At 38.1% G+C, this 20,909-nt stretch overlaps 1 protein-coding gene across 4 annotated transcripts in view; it reads right to left on the reverse strand.

The window, feature by feature from the left end:
- The window catches only part of CASK (calcium/calmodulin dependent serine protein kinase), a 186,486-nt gene that overhangs the window by 96,283 nt on the left and 69,294 nt on the right, over positions 1-20,909 (reverse strand). For all 4 annotated transcript variants that reach the window (XM_041399779.1, XM_041399777.1, XM_041399778.1 and 1 more), the window contains exons 3-5: positions 11,573-11,678; positions 5,001-5,078; positions 3,849-3,921 (exon numbers count right to left, since the gene is read on the reverse strand). In XM_041399779.1, coding sequence (XP_041255713.1) covers positions 3,849-3,921; positions 5,001-5,078; positions 11,573-11,678 — 257 coding nt within the window. The remainder of the gene's footprint in view (positions 1-3,848; positions 3,922-5,000; positions 5,079-11,572; positions 11,679-20,909) is intronic.

The following is a 20,909-nucleotide window of genomic DNA, read 5'->3' on the forward strand; positions in this document are numbered from 1 at the left end:
CTGGACAAAACAAGCATGGGGACATTGAGATATGAACCAGGGGCACAGGAGTGAAAATAAACAGGGGGAAAAGAGCATTGCCTGAAGAAACACTGAGAAATAATACTGAAAGTTTTGGAGTCTTAACTTGTACATTGAATGAGGAAGTGTACCTCAAAAAAAAATGTGGCCAGGTAGGACACTTCAATTGCACCTCTGATAGTGGTTTTGCAGCCTTAATAATTTTTAACAACTTAATATGTAACAAAATCCTCACCAAGAAATTGCTACTGGATCTCTAAGATCTAGCAAGCTCTAGAAAATACAGAAAAACACTAATTATTACTGCATGTCCCCAGAAAGCATAAAAGAAGTATCAAATTGAAAAGACTGGAAGGAAAATAACATGCAACAGATTTCTTGTTTTGGGTATTAAAAGATGCAAAAAGATAAAGAACAGATTCTATCCTGGTTATTTTTTAAATAACGAAATATACAGTTACATAAACACAGACAAACACGTATCTACTACGTTTACTAATTTTTTAGTTATGCCTAAAAGCAGAAGTGTAGGAGTGTTGAACTCTACCAGCCAAATCTGAAGTGCTGAGCTAGAAGCAGTTCAGGCAATGAAAGGCAGAAGTGGTAACTGAGTGTGCTCTCAGAATTCATATCACGGGTTAAGCTCTGTATAGTGCCAAAATCACCATGCAAATCTATCCACAGGTCAAGTCTCAGGTAACCTGGACCAGCTCAGATGTGTATATGACATGCAGTACAGAACATAATGCTTGGTCTTATTCCCTGGAAAAACTCCCTGGTTTTTACTCCCAGTCACAGAAATATTGAACTGAATCTTAATGACAGTGAAGGCAGAATATGTGTATTTTTGCTTTAGCAGGTTTATCTATTTAGATGATCACATATGGGAAACAAGCATTCATACCTATCAAGATAAAGCCATAATGAACATTTTGGATGTCTGCATTTTGCTGACAGGCTCACCCTGGCCCCAGCTGCACACTAATTTGCTAATCAGGTACTCAAACTACATGGAAATCATGGAACAAAGCTGGAGTACTTGGAATGAATTAAGGATAAAACCCCAGCAACTAAAGCTCTTGATGTGATTAAATTACTCTTACACCTTATATACTCTCACTCTTATATCCCTCAGTTATATTAAGAGATATTTTTATAACAAGATTTTTGCAACTATGGAAAATTCTACATAACAATAAAGGCTCACAAAAGATTGCAAAACCTCTTGATGTTTTACTGATAAAAACCATTCTGTTAAAGTTATTGCAAAACTAAGCCAGTGACAAAGGGTACTCAAATTGCAGCAGGAATTTTACAGGAAAACACAAGAATCTCATTTCAGAGCTACATTCCCCCCCACACCCCCCCTTTCCCTTTTGTTGTTCTCTTACATAAAGATTTCTCTGTACACAAGCTGCTCTGTAATAACATTTGGTAATGGAAAAGACTTCCTTTCAATGCTGCTATTTTCAACAGCCACCTTCTGGGTATTTCTGACACAGCAAGGTTATGACAGAAGGAAAGGAATTGCTGAGTCCTCTATCGGTAGATTGAAAGGACAGGAACAAATGTTGTGGCAAGGGAAAAAGTTCTTGACATTCACATTTCTGATGCACAGCTGTCTCTAGTTTTCTACCTTCCTGCATCTTCTGTTTTCCTTACCATATGATCCAGCTTCCAAGCACTGCAGGATCACATTAACTGATGGTGAAGCAAATTTGCAATTGTCACTGATTACAAAGCCTTTAAGCAAAGCTGAAGGGGGTGAAATGATGTCACAGGCTCAAGACACATCTGGTCTCACAGAGCAGTGAGAGCAATTAGGACAACTGCAGGCCATCCTGTGAAAGCTTTCACATCTTTATTCTGACACCAGAGGTGAATGTGGGGCACAGGGGGTTTGTCCCAGGTTGGAGTCACTTGGAAAGGTCAGGTGAAGTTTCTGGCACCAGACAACAGTAATTTTGTCTACTCTAAACTGTCTAACTTCCTAATCATCCAGGAGCTAAGGGAGCACAAAACCAGCTGAAAGATACCTGTACCTTACAAGGACTACAGGGTCCTGATTTTCCTGTGCAGCAAAAAACAACCAAGCATTTTACATTTCAAAATAACATTCACAGAAAGTCTAAAAGGGAAAAAAATGTAGCCTGACTATATTAACCTTACAGATTTTATTAAAGCACTTTCACGCATTCAGGTAATTTCTAATGTGGTCATTTAGCCTATTTCCTTTCAAAGCAACTTCTACAGTGACATCTAGAGCCTGGATACTGCAGTTTAATGTGTTCAATTCCCAAACCCCACAGCTCTGCACTGCTTTTGCCAAAACAAAGCACTGTTTGTTTACATAGCTTTAGACTGATACCTTAGACATTTTTTCCTAACGCATGTAATTTGAACGGGTTCATTTCCAAGGCTGATATTTAAAAAAAACCAAACCTGTGATTCTGAGGTTCTAAAGAGACAGGATAAGCACTAAAATAAATCCTCACTTTACCCTCAGCAAAATGGCTTCCCTCAGAGGCCCTTGAAGCTAAAACTTAAGTTTTTTTTCAATAATATGGTCCAACAAAAACAAGCGGAGCTTTCACGAAGACACAGCACCATAATGATGATTTCAGATTCATTCTGAAATTCATGTGGTACCAAACCTAAACAATTAAAAGTACCTAGAACACTCAACATAGAACAGTATGAGACATTCTACCAGCAACTAAGAGCTGGTATTCAAAAATTCTAATTTTTAGACTCCGTTTCATGAAATGACTATTAAAACAACAAACTTAAAAAGAAAGCCTGATACATAAAAATCTTCTTGATTTCAAAAGGAAAGGAGTAAGAGGCGAATGGTCTGCAATGTCTGGGTACAGAAGACCAAACGACTCCTCATAAAAACCACCAGTTCAGTGTCTGTACTCTCTCCCCTCACAGGTCACCTGCAGGAGTTTGAAGTGCAGTTTACCCTCCCTCCATCTTCTCTATTCACTAAAATCCAAGAGTCACTTCTCAAACTGCACCATCAGAGCTTGCTAGTATTTTTCTTAACTCCTACAATGTTTGACTCACTTTGGATGGAACCAAACTCTTGGAGAAGTGGGAATAACTACTTTAGGCAATGACATTAACAAAGAATTTGCATATTCAAATTGAAGAGAGTCAAGCCCACTTGGGTTAAAACTCCCAGCTACTTACATTACAGTACTTTAGGATAAACTACTTCCATAAATATCCATAGAAACAGTACAAAGTTTATCAGATTAAAATCCATATGTTCATACACTGGTCTTAAACACTGCATTTATCCTCTCAAACTTATTTATATTAAAGAAGTTTTCATAATAATAAATGTTTATTGGACTGTCTCCAAGAAGCAGATAATATTACTAATATTTAGCATTTAAGCCTGTGCATCGCTATGAAATCTTAGTGTGAATGAGGGCTGTCATTATGCTGTCAAATTGATGCCAATAAACTGCCAATTCCAGTTTAATTTATGCAATTAATTTATATACACATTTTCCTAACAAGAAGAAAATGCAAGCAGATTCTGTATGAATATTCAAAAAGTAGAAATTAAACTGACTTTCCAAGCACGTTGTAATTAAATGCATGTACAATTTGTGAATACAGACCTCCTAAATGTTCTATATTGATGGAATTAGGGTGGGCTTCAATCTTACATGACACAATGAGAGTAAAGACACACTCAGCAAATAGAGATAGATTCCTTTTCCACAGTTCCTCTCCTCTCTAAATTACAGAAATTGAAATTCAGTACTTTGCATTATTGTGGTGAAGAAGAAAAAGTAATTAAGCCCCCTTACCTTCACATCTCTGTGAATTATATTATTATCATGGCAGTAACGTAGAGCTTCCAGTATCTGTCTCATGTAATGACTGAAAAAACAAACACATTATGCATGAGAAACCTGCAGGAAAAAATACTATACACATTTAACAATCTAAGTATTAAGAGTCTAACTGTATAAAACTAATCAACCAATTTCACCTCAAATATCTAGAGTTCTGTAGAATGGAGTTTAGGTTTATAGTAGCGAATAACACAATCTAAAGCTTGAGAATTATTCTGATTGAAGATGAGGGAAATTAGAAAATAAAAATCTGTGTTTTCCAGGTTTTTGTAAAGGTTTCAAAGGTTCAATAATTCTGCACCCTGTGCTGCATCAGAGCATCACTGTGGCTCAGGGAGCCAATCCTTGTCCTCTGGGGGCCCCAGCTGGTTAGAGGCAATGTTTTTTTTCCACAGGAACATCAATGCACTGGATCAAGCTGCTCAGGGAGGCTGTGGAATCTCCCTCCTTGGAGGTATTCTACATCCCACTGGACAAAGCCTTGAGCAGCATGATAAAAATGCTGTGCTGAGCCTGCCCTGAGCAGGAGGTTCAAACACAGACATTGATGGCTCCTCTAACTTGGTTCCTACCATGCTAAAAAATCTACAGTGTTGAGGAAAGCAAACAAAGAATGCTGTGGGCTTTGAGCTCAACTATCAGGCCATTAGGACCGTGGATTTCATTATCCTTTTGCAATTTTATAGACTCTTTCATCTTAGTTAATCTCATAAGTGGAAAGGTGAGGTGATCACAAATACAGTGATACATTAGAAAGAAAAAACCAAACCAACTCCATCTAGCAAGACCAGTAAAATTCTCACCACGACAGGCAAGTCACTTAATGCTATCATATGAGAGATCCATAAAGGCAAACACAGTCAATTAGGCATCGGATGTGAAATACAGTTTTACTCAGTAATCTCATCCAAATCTGTAACTAGTAAACGGCAAAATGCTCCAAAATTCTACTTTGATTGTGCTAATTATTGCAATAAACATCTAGAGTGTAGGAAAAGGATTATTTATAGTACAACTTTCAAGTTTTAGCTAACAGATTGTACAACACTATAGTCCATTATTTTCTATTTATCCTGAGGGATTAATTAAAATTATAATAAATACCTGGCTACAGCCTCACTGTAGACAAATCCAGCATCTGCTCTCTTCACAATTTCAAAACACAGGTCTGCTCCATCCATACTGCAGGTAAAAAGAGGCAAAATGCTTAAAACTGATAACTACAATCAACTACATAAAAATGCTTTAAAATCTATTTATTTCAATTACACAAATCTTACATAAAGTACTCTAGATACAAGTACAGTGCATTACTCATTAAAACAGCATTTAATGGGTAATCTAATAGAAAATGGCTTGCCACAGGTTAACCATTTTATGTCCCTCAAGTCATGTAACAGCTCTCCTAAAAGCATTACCAATACCAAACATTTACTTAATGGCTTAAACTGGTCATTGAACAAGGTGTGCAAGAAAAGTCAATGCCCTGCAAAGAGGATGCTGCAATTTAACAATTAGCTCCTGATATTAGGTTAAGTGTGCTTTTATAAGCATTACAAGTGCAACTCTATACTAACGACTGTAGTAATAAAAAAATGTTACTCAGTTTGAATTTTAAATGAAGACTTTGAAAAATACTCTAGAAATACAGTACAGTCTTGCCAGTTGGCATTCTCCTCTGGATAATTAAGCAGCCAAGAGGAGATTTTACAGCTCATAGAAACCTGAGAACACTGACAGCTCACATACTGTATCACCAGCTCTGAAACTTGATACCTTTTTCCTCTTCTCCCTCATTCTCATCATCAAACTTCCCACAATGAGCAGCATTACACTTTGGATGCAGATATTCACAGACCTTAGTCTGAAATTAGGCTGCCATTTCTCTAAAATAAAAGCAGCCTGGTGCTGCCCTTTTTTTCCTCTCCTGAAAGGGACCTAAGATTGTATCTAGAAATGTCCACAGCCTGATGGAGCAAGAAGAGTGTAACAAGAGTTAACAGGAACAATAAAAATCACATAACTCATGTTTAATAAGGCACTTGCAAAAATATTGAATGTAACATGACATCTTCAGCCTTCACACCTTTTCTTTTTATTCTCCACAAAGAATCAAGGGGGAAAAAACCCAAAAGGCAGAATTTCCAAGGCATCTGGACAGCCAACATTCCCAGGGTTGTTTCAGTGAGCTATTCAGAATATCAGCATCACTTCTGCTTTGTTACATACCTGCAATGCCAAACTTCTGCTTAGGGAGCCACAAGCCATGTGCAGAAGGTTTAATTCCCAAACAAATCCCGAAGGTCTCCCTCATGCAAAATACACTATCAAATGCATAGAGCACTGCCAACTCTAAGAGGGACTGGTGACCAAAAGAAAAGCACACTGAAGAGTGCAAAGAGCCCCATATTGCCAAACCACGTCTGTTCTTCACTGCATCAATATTCCTCTGCAGGTTTTTTGCCCAGCAGTTTTTCTGTCTTGCACAACTCCTGACACCAGGTCTGCATACAGGGCTAAATATCACCCAGAGGATATCACAGAGTCCATACTGCAGCCGTGGGGCAGGGTCACTGAGAGAGCACAAACCTGGAATTCACTGGCTCATTGGGAAAAAACCCTCATGTCAACCTCTCAACCCTCTCTCAAATGTAGAATATACAAAATGTATGATCAGCTACGAAAAATAAGCAGATGTCATTCTCATGAAGCAGCAGAACCCTTTAGAAGACTAATTACCTGTACTTTATAACAAGTCAGGGAAATGAAAGATCCAGAGGCACTCAAGCTTTTTAGCAGCATCAATAGTTCTTCAGACATGGAGGGAGGAGTATAATGTTTTTACACTAATTTTTCTATTACACAAGGTGTTTATAATCAGCATGGTCTTTAACATGTATTTCTACCTCCCACTTACAGACTGCAGCATTTTTAATTGAAATTTTGTACCAGTAAGTGCCAGTCTGAATTTCTTCTTGGTACACATGTTTGAAAGTTTTACTCCATTAAGATGAACTCTGTTGGCCTCCCAGGCACAAATATGAGTCAGGTGTACTTTAATCTCTGACTTAAACTGACCATTTTTTCATGGCAAAAAAAAAAAAAATCCTTTTTTTAGAAGAGAAGATTTTGATTCATGTGTAAAGAGGACTTGTATACTTCCATGTGATACAATATATTCAATACATTATATTGACTTTTACCTAAAAATCATGAGACTTTTGTCTATCTGAGGCTGAAAAAAAAGCCAGAGTCAACCTCAGTTATAAGAAATCCCAGAAAATTCAGTGAACCCACAGACTAAAAACTCACCAATAGCTCAAATACTTACAAGATGACTTTGCAGAAACTGAAAATCTTGTATTACATGAGAGCAATAAAGTTTTGGGATAGTGATGGAATGAAAGTTTAGGAAGTCTCAAGGGTTTGCAACTATCAGCATAAGCATGTGAAAACCACAAAAAAAAGAAAAAAGTTAAAATCCACTGAAGTAAACATACAAATATATTAATGCTGAAGACTGTAGTGGATGATGCAAAAAAATTTGGGAAAAATCAGAAGACAGTCATAACCTGAGAGAATTCCCTGACACCAGCAGAGGGAGCTCATGGAAGGGACATGAATTCACTGGGACCGATGTATTTTAAATAAATAAAAAAATATACACAATAAGTTAAAAAAAAAATTTAAAAAAATTGCTCTGACACCAGCAGTGACTGAAGAACAGACAGCACACTGCAAAACAAATCTGTGTTTTCAGATTGGGGTATGATAGCTTTCAATTTGCAGACCTAATAGGATGTGGCTTACAATTTAATTTATGAGAAAGCCTTAGAACCACTGCTTCATTCAGGGAACTGAATTATTAGTTAATAAAAACAAGTTACAAAAATTCAGAGTTGACATACTGCTCGTAACTGAGTTTTGTACCATGTATGTTCAAGGCTTGTGCACAATGGCATTTTCCCCCTCACCTGAACAGTTTTCACGTACTTGCCATCTTCACTTACCTCATATAAGCCAACTGCTACCCTGTTAAGCACTGCTTTTATGAATTTGAGATATTAAACCTGAAGCATTTTCACATGTCAGCTACATTAAATGGCAAAGCTATAGGTATACAATTATATATATATATATACACACCCTAACAGCTAAATCTTAACATATCAGTTCTTCTAATGTCCCAAGATATAAATCTCTCTTAGAATGCACCAAGAAAACCAAACCCACCTATGTATAGTGTTAAGACAATATTCTGCAAATTACCAAATACCAAGGTATTTTGGAATGCACTCACTGCTCCTGTAGCTGAGCTCTTCAGCATGAAAGTACTCTCAGTCCATATATACTGAGGATAAAGTGCAAATAATGTATTCATAAGTCCAAAATCTAGTTTTCAGACCCTTCAAAATGAGCATTTGCTTTCATTTAGAAATATTTCAAGTAGCTGTGACCTTTCTCAAAGTATTCTCACTATAAAAATCAATGATCATTAGGAAAAAAATATAGTAAGCAACAGAACATTAAGTGACACTTGTATACCACAGAGAAAACAGTATTCTAAATTAAACCAGGAGGCTTATGTGGGACTTCATCAGTCTCTGAAAATGCCTGAAAGAGGTTGTAGCCAGGTCAGGGTTGGTTTGTTCTTTCAGGTAACAAAAGCAATCAGAAAAGGCAAAATAGCTTCAGTTTGTGCTGAGGGAGGTTTATATTGGATAGCAGTAAAAATTTCTTTACTGAGAGCGCTGTCAAGCATGAGAACAGGATGCCCAGGTTAATGGTGAAGTCACCATCCCTGGGATTCTTTAAAAGATGTGTAGATGGGGAGTTTAGGGACGTGGTTTAGTGGTGGACTTGGCACTGCTGGGTTAATGGTTGGGCTTGATCATCTTATGAGGTCTTTTCCAATCTAAATGACCCCATGATTCTATACAGCTGCCTGCAAATAACACCAAAGATGGGAAAGAAAATTGCAACTCTATTACAGAAAGTAGAATTGGCCTTTCCCAGATTTAAGGCATCTCCAGAGCCCCAAGAGATCATTTTCTTCAGAGTAAAGAGCCCCTCTAGTCAGGCAGCTGGGATGTGTGTGAGGGAAATCATTTTGCACAGGTAGATCCTCTCTTATTTGTAATGCAGTAACACCTAAATACTTTTAAAATACTATTTTCAGCTTAGCAATAAGTCCTTCTGGGATAGGGTCTGCTTCTTACTCTACACATGCACTTCATCTATTATGGCCACCAGCTTCACTGCAATTTATTACAGCAGCACCACGCAGCCTGCTGGTAATCTGAGATATGGGCCAGCCTAAAGAGTCTTGAGCTTGTGTATGAATAAGGGGTTCAAAACAGAGCTCATTTTTTGGTGTCAAACCTCATTGCTACTGTGGATCTTCATCACTGCTTCTACGAATCACAGTCTGATTTTTAAAATGTGTCTTTTCACAAAAGCTTTCGAAATCGGGCACAAATTGTATATTTTCCTGAGTGGTTCAATCAGTTATTCCCAGGTACATGCTACATTTGCTTATTTCACTTGTACTTTTCCTGTATCAGTAGGTTTGGCAAGATATTCAGGGTTCCTCTAGCAGCTGTCCCATGCAGCTCACAGCCTATGGAACAGCACTGAACCAATGTATCATTTATGTGCAAGTGATGGCACCAACTTTTAGGTTTGGTTATTCCACACATTTTATGTGCTGGGCCTGCCTTAGTTTTCATGTAAAGCACCTGCCAGCCCACAAATCACTCATCACAGCTGGGTTTATGTCTCCTCTGCAGATCTGTGTTGTCTTCCCCTTTTCAGTCCCTTCAGAGTAACTAGACCCCAATGAAATATATTTTATTACTATAGATAGAAATTTGCTGCAAATCAGTTGAGCTGGTTACAGTAACAGCATAATGAACAGAAAGCATTATGGAGGAAAGTGAATTACCTACATGTACAGAGATGCTTTTCTGCAAAGTCCAAGTTTGTTTTTCTGATCACAGTTACAGACTGTGTCCCTAATGCTGAGACTCAGACAATGCAGTCTCTCTCACTCCACACAAACACCAGCCTGCTGCTGAATCCCTTGACCAAAGCATCCCCTCCAGCACAACACCACATCCTGCCACAGCCCTTCCATTCCCTCCCACATCTTGAGCACAGGTGCTCCTGCAGCCTCATTTTCTATCACTGCTACAAAAGACTGATGATTTTTGTGTACAAAGGAGACGAGGACATACATATGATAAACAATCATCATCCCTCAAATAATTTAGCTTTGTAATTCCTTCTTTCATGTGGCCTGAAGTCAGGTGCAGTATTTGTGTAGTAATTCTAATTGTTCAGACTTGCTTTTTATGTGTACAAACATAAATTATAATAGGGTTGTCATTAAAAAATAATTACTGCTTTTGTCTCATATTTCTGAGCTATCAGCATGTTAAAAATAGAAGCAACCCCTTTTTTTTCCATTTCAAAATCTTGTTAATTATCTGAGTATGACTACCCAAGGTGTACATAATTATTTCATAATAAGGTAATTAAAGTCCCTCGGTCAATGCTTTGGGATTTTCAAAATAAAATGCAAAGTCAGTACTGAATCAAAATGTACACAGAGGAAAGCACAGAACAATTATTTCACAAAACTGTAAGTTTATAAACTCATTAAAAAACGCAGAAGACTTGCAAACAACAATTTTCTGCTTTACCTGATGTTTTTATTGTGGCTTTTCTACTACCTCAGTGGTAAAACATGAGAGAATTATTTTTTATGTGGACATCTCAAATGAAATTCTTGGCTCTAGTGGGTAAGCCAGTTTTACCTAATAAACGTGTATGATGTGGTCACCCCAACATCATGAGCTCAAATCCATCAGAAAACACAATGGAAGAAGATCAGAGAAATTTAGGAGGTAAAAATACATATGCCCAGACTGAATGAATATACAGGGAGCATAAAAAGAAGAGCTGGTAGGCAGAGAGAAAGAAGATCAAATACAGAACATGCACAAATGACCATTTCACATGTCTGGTTGTATCCTTCCCATTTAGACAAAACCTAACTCAGGAAGAACGAATAATTTTCTCTCAAAGAGAGAATGTGGTAATTTCAGGGCTGCTCCCCCTTCTTTGTTTCTTGATGTTGAATAAAAATACCTGTCCATTGCTGAAAAGTCATGTTTTGTTCTTTCTTACAACTAAACTTCTACACCCAAGCTTTCAAAACAAATCTTGACAAAAGCATCTTTTCATATATTGTGAGCAGGTATATTGATTTACAAGAGCACTTAAAACACCAGTAACTTTACTTTCTTATCTAATAATAGAAAAGCAGTGCTAAAGAAGCAACAGTGTGGAAAGAAATAAATAAAATTTCACAACTGGAACAAAATACCCTCAGTTACCCAAAGGTGATGTCAGCAGATTTTCAACTAGTTCTCTTACCCTGCAGCCATCAAAAAGGATCATGCTTGTCTTTACAAAGCCCTGATGTTCACCACTTAGACAGTGGGACACTTGTTTGTTTTTTTTTTTTGGGACAACCTTGACTAACCAGAAAGAAATATTTTCAAAGTACTCAAGCCCTCTGAGCTACAAAACCTACAGGTATGAGCAGACATATTTTTAGGATTTTATTTAGCAAATAACATGGAAAGGTAGAATCAAGGAGAGAAACTTACAACTCAAAGACCATATAAAGCATTCCATCTGAGCTGTATGTCTCCAACAGTTCAACAATGTGAGGATGCTTCAGCATGTGACAAATACTGGCTTCTCTCTTCAGATCTGTGGAAGATAAGAAGGTAGTTGCAGATTAGCTATATATTCAAGCTGTTTAGAACACAATCTTTGGAAAGATGTACGTATTTGAAATTTCTAAAAAATTAATTAATCTTTATAAAGAACTCTGACAAGATGATATTTAATTATGCTTAATTCAAATACTCACATATCTCAAAATTTAACAGATTCTTGAATTCATACATTAATAGAAGATATCCTTGGTCATAGGTTGAAGAACTCTACAGAAGTTCCTTGAATGTACAGTTGCAAACTACACTGAGAATTTCATCCTAAATATTTAACAACACTGCAGAATTACCTCCAAATGCCGAAAACAAATCCACTACACTACAGGATTATTAATAAGTGGAGGTCTCTAAATCCTCTGCTCAGAGCAAGGTGAAGCAGAGCAGATTGTGCAGGGTCTCACCCAGCTGAGCTCTGAACACATCCAGATGTGGAAACTCTACAACCTGCCCAGAAAACCCACACCAGTACCTGATCATCCTCAGAAGTAAAGAAGTGTTTTTCTTATGGTTACATTTCTTCCAGTTTACTTCTTCAACAGTATTTATTTTAAAATCACATTATATGAAATGACACTGGAAATTTTAATCAGCATGTGTTAGTTTGCATCTCTGCTCTAGAGAAGAGTGAATAAAGCAGGAAAAGTTGCAGCTAAAAGAAGAGCAGAAACCACTCTGAAATCTCTCAAAGCTTAAAAGATTTTGTTTTAAACAACACTCCTACTTTTTCTGACCACAAATCAATCCTTCTGCAGATAAAGAAATGTAAAAAACCAACCACACAATTAATTTTCTTTCTTCTTTGTTGAAACAATTTGGTATTTTTGTTATTTAATCATCCTTAAACTTTATTTCTTTTAGCTTACCTACTTGTATTCTAGAAAGAATAGCAAAATCTTGAATGAATAGCTTTGATGATAATTTGATAAGTAAGGAAAATATCAGTCTGAATTCCAAAGCAGACATCTTACTTTTTTCTTCTCTTTCCATAAAATTGGACATTGTTCAAGAATGGCCTACACATGAATTTATGGAGAAATAAAAACAGGATTTCTTGGTTTGAGAATATTCACCATATAACTGGGCTACACTAGAAAGAAATTTACAATGCACTATTTCACATGTGCCCTCCTACATTCTTAACAGGAATCAATTATATCGAAAAATGCAAGCAGCAAGATGAAGATTCCTTTATGTGAAGCATTTAACAGGTAACTTGGATTTATGCTAGACTCTGGATCTTTCAGCCATCCATAAATTCAAATGAAAAGCTGAGAGTTTGGAAATGACTGAATTTCAATCCAAGAAAAATGTTCAGATCCACAAAGTGCAAATTCTGTTATCAGAACTTTCATATGACACCTGGGTTACGTGTCCCCTCCCTCACAACCTTGCAAATACAATCTAAAAGCAAAATGACAGAGCAATCCTTTAGAAACCATTATGTAATGGCATCTTAGGAGGTGCAAGCAGAACAGCAAACAGAAGTATCATTCAGTGATACAGAAGAAGCTTTGATAAAGAAATTAATGCAAATTTCGGCCTTTATTTGTCCATCTATTTATTTAGACGAAATTCTACAAACTAAAGAAACAGCAGTATGTCTTTCACTATGGAAAATACTCACATTGTCAGTTCCTACCTCACCTTAATGCAGAGTAACTACCAAAGCCACACTGTAACCTTCCCTTCCATCACAACAGGCAAAGATTTGACACCAAATGGTTCCCACCCCTTTCCTAGGCAGAGAGGTTCGCTCAAGTACACATCCAGTCCTTTCTACACAGGATCAGAGATGAGCACACTGAGGAGCAGTGTAAGAGAATGAAAAACTGTGATTCTGTCAATGACTGTGATCTTCAGAAAATAGGCTGCTTGTATTTTGTCTCTCACTTTGTAACAACTTTAATGCCACCACTTTTTGCCGTGGATCCGATACCTATTTCAGATGGAAAGCCAAGTGAAAATATCCAACATGAAATTGCAGGAAAGTTCTGCTTTATTTACAGGCAAAAAACTGTGCTCAAAATAGTTTATTTTGGCTGCTCCCTTTATTAATATTTTGTGGGCTTTATTTGAAAAGAATTAGAACTGAAAGGAAGAAAGTATATGCTGCCATTTCCCTCATTCCTCTGTGTAATATTGGATGAGTGCAGCAATTGCTCAGACTGAGCACCAGCACATGAGGAAGGAGAAAAAAAGTGGAAAATAAAATCTCCAAACAGGAAAACAAATGAATAGAAGTTACAGAACAAGGCTTTTTATGACTAAGGGGTCTTGGGGCTAAGAGCAGAACAAAGTCCTATTTTAAACACAGCAGGGACTTGTTCAACAGTAGGCCTATTAAGAAAAATAAAATGAGGTATAAAGAGACAGACAAGCACATACCACACTGATTCAACAAAGCCACAGGGCAGGAAAGCGCTGATGGATTCTGAAGCACATTTGGACCATGACCCAAAGGTCAAAATAAGTCATGTTTAAGACCAGTAAAAGGGAAAGAGAAGGAGGAGAAAAAGCAGAGATGACACATATGTTTCATTGTTTTCACTTAAAAAAATGACATCAGCATCTACTCAATCCTTTAGCAAATGCTTTTTCTAGACTGAATTAAATTTTACCTCCCACAGGTCAAAGAGGTAAATAAATTCCCAAGCACCCACAGACACATTCTCAATCCAACACAAACCCAAGCAGATATTCATTTGCACCAGGTGATTTAGGATATCCCAAGAAAAATCCCATTATTATCTTGTGAGCCACAATATTATCTGTGGCATCATTGTGAATACCACATTGTATGAACTATTTGCTACATTTTCTAAACCTCTGCTGAGTATTTGAGCCATGTTGTGTAGTAATAAAGGTCCCAGACACACATCCCATATTCAAATTAGCCTTTCATATTCCAGACACCTATAAAAGATTCAAGACAACTCTAGAATCTTCCAAGACGGCAGCAAGTTTGTTTTAAGCAGTAAGAGGTGATGTGTCATTTGGTAATGGTCATGTGTCCCATACTTACAGCAGTCTCCTCTACTAGTAAACAAAATTTAGCTGAAAAAACATACCCTTCATGTCTTGGAGTCTAAACCAAACTGTCATCTTTTACTGGCTGGACTATTTAACTTCATTTGAATCCTTTCTGAACCCTTCATCTATTCATTTCTCTCTTGTTCTCGATATGGCTGAAGAAATTACTTTCTGGTTCATTCTTTAAGCCTCCCCTGTCAGCACTTTTTTCAAAATTAAACATAACTGACAACAGCAATAATAAATAGAATTGCAAGTACTAAAAGCACAAGTCTTAGAAAGTTTCTCTGCCAGCTGCATGAAAGATATTGTCACACAACTCGGAACAGGGAAAATGATCTGGTGTTCCATTTAACTTGTTTAGCACACAGCCTCTTACTTTACATCATAATTTAAAAAGCATTTACAAGCTATCCTTTTACACAACTGTTACCAATAAATGTTCCAGAATTTCAGTCTGTTTACAAAACTTTGAGCATTTTTTTAGCAACTGGAGACATGTTAAAGTTTCCATTTTAGACCTGGCTACTTCTTTAGAGAGGCCCTAAAGTTGTTTAAAGGGCAGGAAAATTCAGACTTCAGTAACAAAGAAGAAAAATTCAAAGATGGAAAAGGGAATTCCCAACCATAATCACCACACAGAGAAAATGCAGCCTCATGTGTGGATAGCAACACTGAAAGTGAATTGCTGGAAGCACAAAAAAAGATAACTGCTCTACATAATTGCACAGAAATATATATCAGTTGACACTGAAAGTGAATTGCTGGAAGTACAAAAAAAATAACTGCTCTACATAATTGCACAGAAATATATATCAGTCTTTGATAAAAACCATAAAACATGAGTATCACTTAAAATTCCCATGGGAATTAACAACCTAATATCCTACACATCTCTGACAATTCTGGCAAACACCTAATTTCCTTTCAAAACCTGCTACCAAGGTTTTAAAACATCTCAAATATACTGAACGTATTTTCAAAGTATGTTCATGGAAAAATTAGATGATCTCTAGCAGCCTATATAATAGCACCAATTCATTATTTTAAAAGTGATGTGCACAGACTGTAGCAGTCCCATCTTTTTTTGGGACAGACAGCTCCAAGTTTCTTAGCAAGATGGAAGGCACATGTCATTTTTATGTACACACAATTCATTTTTATACATACACCATTCTGATTTTCCAGGATCAGTCCTTTAAAGGATTAGTTTTGCAGCCACAGCTTGGGTATGACAGTATTTTGAAAGGAAGTATCTTCAGTAAGCTTCTTGCTTAAAAAAATGCTTCTATGTGTTTTGTACAGCAAGATATGATTATTTATAACTTAAACAGACGTGGTAGTACGAAGTTTTAAAGGGAAATCAATATGCCTTGTTCACTTGGTTATGTCATTCTCAGCAACCACCCTTTGGTGAGCATCGTGGAGAACCCCTGACCATACAAATGGAATTTTTTCCAGGAACAGCTAAACTGAACTGTGTGTCTGAAATGTGCCTGATGCACCACCTGAAGCAGGGACAGGGGAGACACTGAGATCTCAGCCCTAGTGTTTCACCCTACACACAACTGTCCTGTGGATTATTAGCCTTTGCTAGATGTTGAACTCCCACTCAGGTTCCTGCTCAGCCAGGCAGGGGTCAGAAAATGCAAGTAACAAGAACAAAAAAACTCAAGGGTTGAGATAAAGACAGTGAGATTATTTATCAGCTACTATTTTCTGCCAAACAGCCTTGATGAAATTAACTTGTTTTTTGCCAATTAAAAGAAAATAAAGATGAAGCCAAGAAATTTCCTCCCCCCTTTCATGGCCTTACCTCTACTCCACTTCAGCCCCTCCAGCCCCAGCTGTGAGGGGGGCCGGGGTGAGGGCCATGCTCCGCACACTGCAGGCTCCTCTCTGCTACCCCAGCAAGGGTTCTCCATCGGCTCTGCCATGGTCAATCTCCCCCTTCCCTGACCTTGCCCTTGCCTCTTTTTGCTCCACACTCCCTACACTTTGTTCCAGTGTTTCCTACATCTCCTGAAATGTATCTTCACAGAAGCACCACACACGAGGCTGACGGGTTCAGCTTTGGCCCACTGGAGCTGTCTGGGAACCCACAGCCCTGAGCCTCTTCCCACAAAGGCTGTCCCTGCACCCTCCCGTTATCAGAAACTTGCTGCTTACATTTAATCCAGATCTAACTCCCTTTCTGCTGTAGACACTACACAGCTCTGCCTCAGATCATCCAGTAACAGCCCCGCGGAACAGCCTGCACAACACCAAATTCCAGTTTAACCAACCACACCGTACCTGAGGTCACACTGCCAAAACCATGTGAACTTCCAGGGAAATCCTGACTCAAAAAATTTCCCCATCTCCTCTCTTTGCCCATTCTTGCTGCTCTGTAAAAATTACTTCTAGGCTCTATTATTCTAATAATTCATCAGGGAAGTCATAAAAGCTCTCAGAGCAGCCAACACACCGCAACAGGAACGAGCAGCTGGAGGTGGGAACATCCTGTATTGCCACTGGCAGTGAACCTCCTGTACTGCAGAACCACAGCAACGTTTCTGCCCCAAAGATTTGTTCTTTTTAAGTATTTTTTTAATATTATTCCACGAGAGAGTATTCCCCTTTTCCTTAATAAAAGCAGCACTTCCTGTCTTCCTGGGCTATGTGAGTGATTCCTCACCACACAGACACATCCGACCAGTTAATGACTCCTTGCCTCAACAAGCACTAAAAGCTTTTCCAGCCTCCCCTCCCACACACCTTGGGGTGGCTGAGGCTCCGGGGTAGCCAAGCTGATTTAACTGCTGGCTGTTTCCCCCCTCATCCCACACACATTCCTGCCCTCTGTTCCAGCAGCCCGCAGCTTGTCACACCACACACCAAAACCATTTCAGTGCTAACTCAGTTAAGAAAAATAGAAATTTATTTTTGTCTCCACTGGCTCACTGTTTTGCAGTTTTAGCAGGGGAAATGGCTCATGAGCAACCTCAATTACAGAACTCGACTTAAAGAGAAGCAATATGGAACAAGTAACACCTTTCCCTGAAAGTGTCTCCACTGTCACCAAATCCTTATTGCATAATATCCATCTGTACCTTAGCAAACATGCTCGAAAAATGCACCAAAAAGAAACAAATGCATGTGGCAGTGAGTAGCCCTTGATAAAAACACCATGGGAATCAACAAGTCCAGTGGCAATGTGAGACTCCATCTCCCATCAGTATCTTTTGTTTTAATGCTATTGTGTTTGCAAACAAAATTCTGTCATGAAGCAAGAACAACAAAATGCAGTTACAGCTATTATTTCCCTTTCTGTGACCTCCATGAAGAAACCTATGGAAATCTTCATTTTGTGGAGTTAGACTTTGCAGATGTTTGCTAAATTCTGAGTAACTTTCACTTGCTACTCTATTCTTTCTCAGTGTTTGGACACAAATCTAAACACATTAATGGCTTTTTAGCTGGAGCTGGGTGTCTTGGGAGACTTACAGGCAATTTTCCTTCCTCAATTTATACTCTGTCAGCTATGATGAACACGAAACTGGGTGTGAAAAAAATCCCACTTCTCTCTCAACTTCTGATACATCCATCCACCAGACTTGTCCAGAATCAAGTATCTGACAGACAGTGTAAGTTGGTTTGCATGACTGTGTCCATGAAAGCAACTCTATCACTTTTTATTCACTTCCTCATTTTTACGGACATGCAAATAAGCAATGCTTCATAAATAAGATGGTATATTTTAGGAAATGAATCCACTTGAACTAATAAAAATGTTTAAGAATGTCCAAAAGAGTATTTAACAGCTGCCTACTGCAGATACTCTAAGCCCATTTCATTTAATTAAATGGTAATTCTTAGCAACTTTTTACAAAGCACCCACCACATTGAAAAAATCTAACATTTTTCAAGGAAGAACAAATATCAGATATGTCTCATCTAAGACTTTCCACATTCTATGTCCTCTTGGTTAATTCTCAACAGCAGATTCAGAGGTAGGGGGAAAAGGGAAAGAGGAAACATAAGAATGTGAAAGCAATATTTTCCGGATTATTATTGTTTTTTAATTAATTTTATGCACAATCTGTCTTTTCTCTCCAGCAAAGAAGCAGTTTCTGAAGTGCTTCACAAACTCAACAAAGAATATAATAATCAGAAACAGTGTTACAAACTTCATAAATGAATTCAAAAAGGAGTAAGGAGCGTTCTTGCTGTTGCAAGGTTGGCCTTTCAAATACAAATGGAATTGTTGCTGAAGACATTTTACAGCCTGTGCTGTAAAATCTGAAACACTTCTAATGTTGCACTGTTTTCAATAATTAATGAAAGGAAATTGGAAATAGCCATTGACTCTCAAGTTGTGATCAATCAAGTTATGAAAGTGGGTTCACTACTGATATTCACATTTATTAAAACCCACGTTCCCACCTTTCCCAGCACTGTGTAACAGTCTGAAACCCAACACCTTCCCAAGTACCATAGACCACAGGTTTTTACACTGCAAACCACAATTTTAAACACTTTGTGATACAATGAGCTCCTTAAAAGAATGAAGTGCAGCAGCAGATCTGTCAAGAGTATGCCGTGAAATTTCTTTTAAAACCGAACAGAAATAAAACAGAGAAACAATTGGCCATAAGGTGTGTATTTGATAAAAGAATTTTACATGCTGGCTGGAGCACTGAACTGGAAAAATTCTCACCTCTATGGTCACAGTGGACTTTACTGAAATAATTGGAAGGCTGTAATCTCATAACGTTACACTGATTGTGCTTTCTTGTACTGAACACTAACACTTTAGGGTAGCAGCCCCATTAAATGCAGTAATTGTTCCCTCTTCTGTCAGCTCCTTCTCCATTCCTGCACCATCTTTCCCTTCATGCTGGTGCAATGCTTATGCAACCACACCATTAACACAATCAAGGAATGATCCACCTCAACTGCAAACAATCCTTTTCCCTCTGCCCTTGGTGGAGCGCCCTGGTTGAGCTGCTTTTCCACCAGAATGGTTCTGGCTCGTCTTGGGAACCTGCACAAACACCTCTGAGCACAACAGCGTTGATAGCCTGGCAATAGAAACAAATGGCCAGATCACAGCAGCAAAAACATTTGATAATATGTCAAATCTCAACAGTTTGTACATTGCTGTCCTTCTCCTAATGAGTAATGAAGCCACAAAACCAGATTTCACAATATTATCAGGAAATGCTAACTTGCCTTAGTTTTATGTTTTCATATCTTTAACTACACCTCAAATTAAATTGAGACATGAACTTTAAGTCAGGTGATACCTCTTTCCCCCTCTGTAGTGCCCAGTTTGTGCAGTTCCACGTGGACACGTGTCCCTGCAGATTTCTCACTAGGTGGCAACGCAGCTCCGGCTTTGATCCGCGCGGAGTCAGCAGCTGAACACACACGGAGCCTGCATGGATTCAGCTGCAAAGGGCTTTGTGTTTGGCCAGCTCTGCACCCCTTGATCTGACTAATGACAAGAACAGTTCAGGCCTAAGAGCAAATAAAGGATGCCACTCGAAAATATTTAAGGTACATCCAGTGCTAAGTGCCTTTTTATCCAGGTTCTGTGCAAGGCCAGTCTCTGCTCTGCTTCCAACCAGAGCCCTTTGGAGCTGATGGCCACACACCAGTATCCTACTACACTGCACACATTGAGAGGTGCATAACACAACTAGAATACATTCAGTTTGCTCTCATAAACCAGAAATTCTTCAGTTAATCCACAAACTATAACACAGTGTGTGTTTATTGCTATAAAGTCTAGCAAAAAGCTTTAGAAAGCTAAAACCTGCTAGTAGTTCATTTTAAATCACTGGAATGTCTCAATTTTTAGATGTTAATCACCCAGAGTGGAGTCCTTGTTCATTTGTTCATTTCTGGAGGGTTCTTTTTGCTGCAGGTGTGTGTCTATGTATGTGTGTGTTCAGGGTTTCTCTCCAGCCTTTGGCTATTGCAGCACAGGCAATGTATTATCTCAGAACGTGCTAAAAGCATTATTACCAATGTTATGCTTAGATTGGCATAACATTTTTGTGCCAAACGTTGACATCTTTTGGGCAGAACTCACTTAGGCTGATCAGGTTAACTAAAGGTTACAGACATTGCAGTCCTTTAAGTGAGTTTTTAGTACTCATGTACTAAAATGTAATGACATTAAATCAAG

The sequence above is a fragment of the Onychostruthus taczanowskii genome, unplaced genomic scaffold (assembly GCF_017590055.1).
Source record: "Onychostruthus taczanowskii isolate IOZ18803 unplaced genomic scaffold, ASM1759005v1 scaffold17, whole genome shotgun sequence".
Taxonomy (NCBI): Eukaryota; Metazoa; Chordata; class Aves; order Passeriformes; family Passeridae; genus Onychostruthus; species Onychostruthus taczanowskii.